The sequence below is a fragment of the Babylonia areolata genome, chromosome 8 (genome assembly GCF_041734735.1).
Source record: "Babylonia areolata isolate BAREFJ2019XMU chromosome 8, ASM4173473v1, whole genome shotgun sequence".
In the NCBI taxonomy this organism is placed as follows: domain Eukaryota; kingdom Metazoa; phylum Mollusca; class Gastropoda; order Neogastropoda; family Buccinidae; genus Babylonia; species Babylonia areolata.
In genome coordinates this window covers 46000312-46004400 of record NC_134883.1, presented here as the reverse complement: position 1 = coordinate 46004400, position 4089 = coordinate 46000312, and the positions used below count along the sequence as shown (strand labels likewise).

Below are 4089 nucleotides of genomic sequence, written 5' to 3'. Positions count from 1 at the left end.
AGGCTGTTTGCCGTGTGTGTGTGGTGGGGTGTTGGTGAGTGTCTGTGCGTTCGTGTGTGTGTGGCGGGGTGCTGGTGAATGTCTGTACGTTCGTGTGTGTGTGGCGGGGTGCTGGTGAGTGTCTGTACGTTCGTGTGTGTGTGGCGGGGTGCTGGTGAGTGTCTGTACGTTCGTGTGTGTGTGGCGGGGTGCTGGTGAGTGTCTGTACGTTCGTGTGTGTGTGGCGGGGTGCTGGTGAGTGTCTGTACGTTCGTGTGTGTGTGGCGGGGTGCTGGTGAGTGTCTGTACGTTCGTGTGTGTGTGGTGGGGTGTTGGTGAGTATCTGTGCGTTCGTGTGTGTGTGGCGGGGTGCTGGTGAGTGTCTGTACGTTCGTGTGTGTGTGTGTGTGGCGGGGTGTTGGTGAATGTCTATGCGTTTGTGTGTGTGTGTGTGTGTTTGTGTGTGTGTGTGTGTGTGTGTGTGGCGGGGTGCTGGTGAATGTCTATGCATTTGTGTGTGTGTGTGTGTGTGTGGCAGGGTGCTGGTGAGTGTCTGTGCGTTCGTGTGTGTGTGTGTGAGTGTGCGTGCCTGTGCATGGGTGGGTGGGTGGTTTCCAAATGTTCAGTTGCGTGAGTATTTTCTGGCACGTGCTTCCGTGTGTGGGGCGGGGGGTAGAGGGGGGGGGGGGGTGCGGGTGGAGAGGAGTATTGACAGGGGAGACGGGGAGTAAGGAACGAAATGTAAAGCGCTTCGAGCTGTATTTCTGGAGAAACGCGCTATAATTATAAACGTCCATTATTATTGTTATCATATCATATATCATATCACACCGCACTCTAACCGTCAACGTGTCCCTCCCCACCACAGATGACCGGGGAGTTCGTGGCCCTGGAGGACCGGAACCCAGGGCACGGCATCGTGCGCTACGCCGACATGGTGGGCGCCGCCTTCATCGTCACGGGCTCCCGCGGGCTGTCCAAGTTCCGCCGGACCCTGCTGGGCTCCGTGTCCGACTACATCCTGCACCACTCGCACGTGCCCGTCCTGGTCTGCCGCCACAAGGAGCCCAAGCACTGACGGTCACGGTCACCAGAAGTCTCCGGCGCCCATAAAGCACGTCACACAAGAGGGGTCCCACCCGTCTCCTTCCCTCTCCTCCCATCCCCTTCCCTTCCCTCCTTTCCCCTCCCTTCAAATACCAACACGACGACAGCGCCCTCTCTCTCTCGGCCCTGACTGTCGCAAGAATCTCCCAAACATCGCACAAGGCTCCCTTCTTCCTCCACTACCCTTCCCCCCCCTCCCCCCCTTCCTCCTCCATTCAAACACTGACACGACAGCACCCTCTTTCTCCCGGCCCTGACGTCATAAGGACCCCACCCGACAAACACAGACGTTTCAGGATTCGCCCAGCGCATCACAAGGCCCCCTCGCCCCTCATCCCCCAAACACTGACACGACGACAGCACCCCCTCTCCTGGCCCTGATGTCACAAGGACAGGACACCCCAACACCCCCCGCCCCCCCCCCCTCTCTCCTCAAACACCAGTGTCACAAGGCTCTCCATGGCGTTACAAGGACGCCCCCCCCACGAACCCCCCCCCCCGCCCCCCCCCCCCCCCCCAAAAAAAAAGACCACAAAAAAACCCACTGACGTCACAAGGACCTTCCAAACACTGACGTCACAAGACTTCCCCATGACGTCACAAGGACCCCCAACACTGACGTCACAAGACTCCTCATGACACCACGAGGACCCCCCCCCCCAAATACTGACGTCACAAGACTCTTCATGACGTCAAAGGACCACCCCAACACTGACTTCACAAGACGCCCCATGACGTCACATAGACCCCCCCCCCCCCCCAAACACTTAAGTCACAAGACTCCACGTAACACAAGGACCCCCGAACACTGACGTCACAAGACTCCCATGACGTCACAAGGACCACCCCAAACACTGACGTCACAAGACTCCCCATGACGTTGCAAGGAACACCCAAACACTGACGTCACGACTTCCCTATGACATTTCAAGGAACACCCAAACACTGACGTCATAAGAACACATGGCGTTACAAGGACTCCCCCAAAGACTGACGGCACAAGACTTCCACATGACGTTAAAAGGACTCCCCCAAACACTGACGCCACAAGACTTCTACATGACGCTAAAAGAACTCTCCCAAACATTGACGTCATGAGAACCACAAACACTGACATGACAACACCCTGACGTCACAAGGATCCCAGGCACTGACATGACACTCCTCTGACGTCATAAGAACTACAAACACTGACATGACAACTTGCGTACGTCACAAGGATCCCAGGCACTGACATGACACTCCCCTGACGTCATAAGAACCACAAACACTGACATGACAACATCCCGACGTCACAAGGAACCCAGACGTTGACACGACACCCCCTGACGTGACGTCACAAGAACCACAAACACTGACATGACATCCCCCAGACGTCATAAGAACCACAAACACTGACATGACACTTCCCCGACGTCATAAAACCCACATGACGTCATAACATGGACCGCAAGCACTGACGTAAACTCATGGATGTCATAATTATGACATAGTTTTCGTGTTCCAGGGAATTTGTCGTGTGTGTGTGTGTGTGTGTGTGTGTGTGTGTTTGCTTGGTATTATTGTGTGGTGAGTGAATTCTGATCCTGAGATAATTTGAGGAATCATTCTCGCACCATTATCGATCGTTCCTGAGTCGAAGTTTTGTTAATTAATCAGTAGCAGGAGTCTACGAAAGAAGAATTGTTGCGTGGAGAGAGGAGAAAAAAAAGTTGTTTGTTGTTGATGTTGATGTAAACATTCCCTGCCTTGCTAATTAACGTTACGAGGTGGAGTTCCTCTGAGTCTAAACGACCAGCGTGTATTTTCTGTGTCTTATATATATATATAAAACAGGTTACTGCACCTGTTGGCCTTTATCTTTTTTTCCCCACTGTTTTTGATACCCCCCCCCCCTTCTCTCTCTCTCTGTGTGTCTCTCTCTCTCTCTACACACACACACACACACACACGCACGCACGCACGCACGCACGCACGCACGCACATGCATGCGTATACGAACGCTGGTGCGGATGCACGCGGCGCGCGCGCACTGCACACACACACACACACACACACACACACACACACACACATGTATATACACTGACACACACATGAATCAATTTAATATAGCTGTATGTTAACCACAACTTGTGACATCAACAAAAACCTGTAAGCACCAGGAGTACTGGACGCTGATCACCCCCCACACCCCACCCGCCTCCCGACAACAACAACAGCAAACAAAAAACAACCACCAGAAACAGCAACAAAACACAACTACATATATGTTGTCAAGTGGGTTGTCATGTTGTTTTTCCCCGGAGAAAAATAAAGTTAGTGATTGCTGTCCATATTGTAGGTCGCTTTTTTTTTTTGGTTGGTTTGTTGGGTTTTTTTGGTTTTTTTTTTTATGTGTTTGTTTTCATTATAAACGTAACCATCGATGTTGTGTAGATAACATTTTCGCCATACTCAAGATTTTAGTATTAGTGTTTACATAGAATCATGAAACTCCTGTTTCCATTTTTCTTCTTTGTCTTCTTTTTCTTTATTACATCTTGTTTGTTTGTTTGCTCTTTTTTGTTGTTCTTTCTTCCTTTCATACATGTACGAAATCTGGACCGCATGATATATCATTTATTGTGATGTAATTATCTAACAAGAATTGAATGGAAAATAGAAATAAAGATGACACGTGACGTAGTTTTGGACACGGTTTTATCGTTGGTGTTTTTATGTCTGTGTCTTTTTAATTCTTTGACAACTCCTTGTGATTGTGTGTACAATGCAAACCATGTACCACCCATACACTCACAACACGTACGACACATGAACTGGCAAACGTCATTATAACCGTTTGTCCTATATACGTTGTGTGTGTGTGTGTGTATGTGCACAGTGTGTGTGTGTGTGTGTGTGTGTGTGTTTGGCAGCTCCTTGTGATTGTGTGTGCAATGCAAACCATCATAGTCCCTGACACACTTACAACACGTACAGCACACGAACTGGCAAACGTCA

At 50.5% G+C, this 4089-nt stretch overlaps 1 protein-coding gene across 1 annotated transcript in view; it reads left to right on the top strand.

Moving 5' to 3' along the window:
- Positions 1–1557, top strand: part of LOC143284861 (universal stress protein YxiE-like) — a 63815-nt gene extending 62258 nt beyond the window's left edge. Inside the window, exon 4 of the mRNA XM_076591967.1 lies at positions 848–1557. Coding sequence (XP_076448082.1) covers positions 848–1057 — 210 coding nt within the window. The 3' untranslated portion in view covers positions 1058–1557. The remainder of the gene's footprint in view (positions 1–847) is intronic.
- Positions 1558–4089: the final 2532 nt, after the last annotated feature.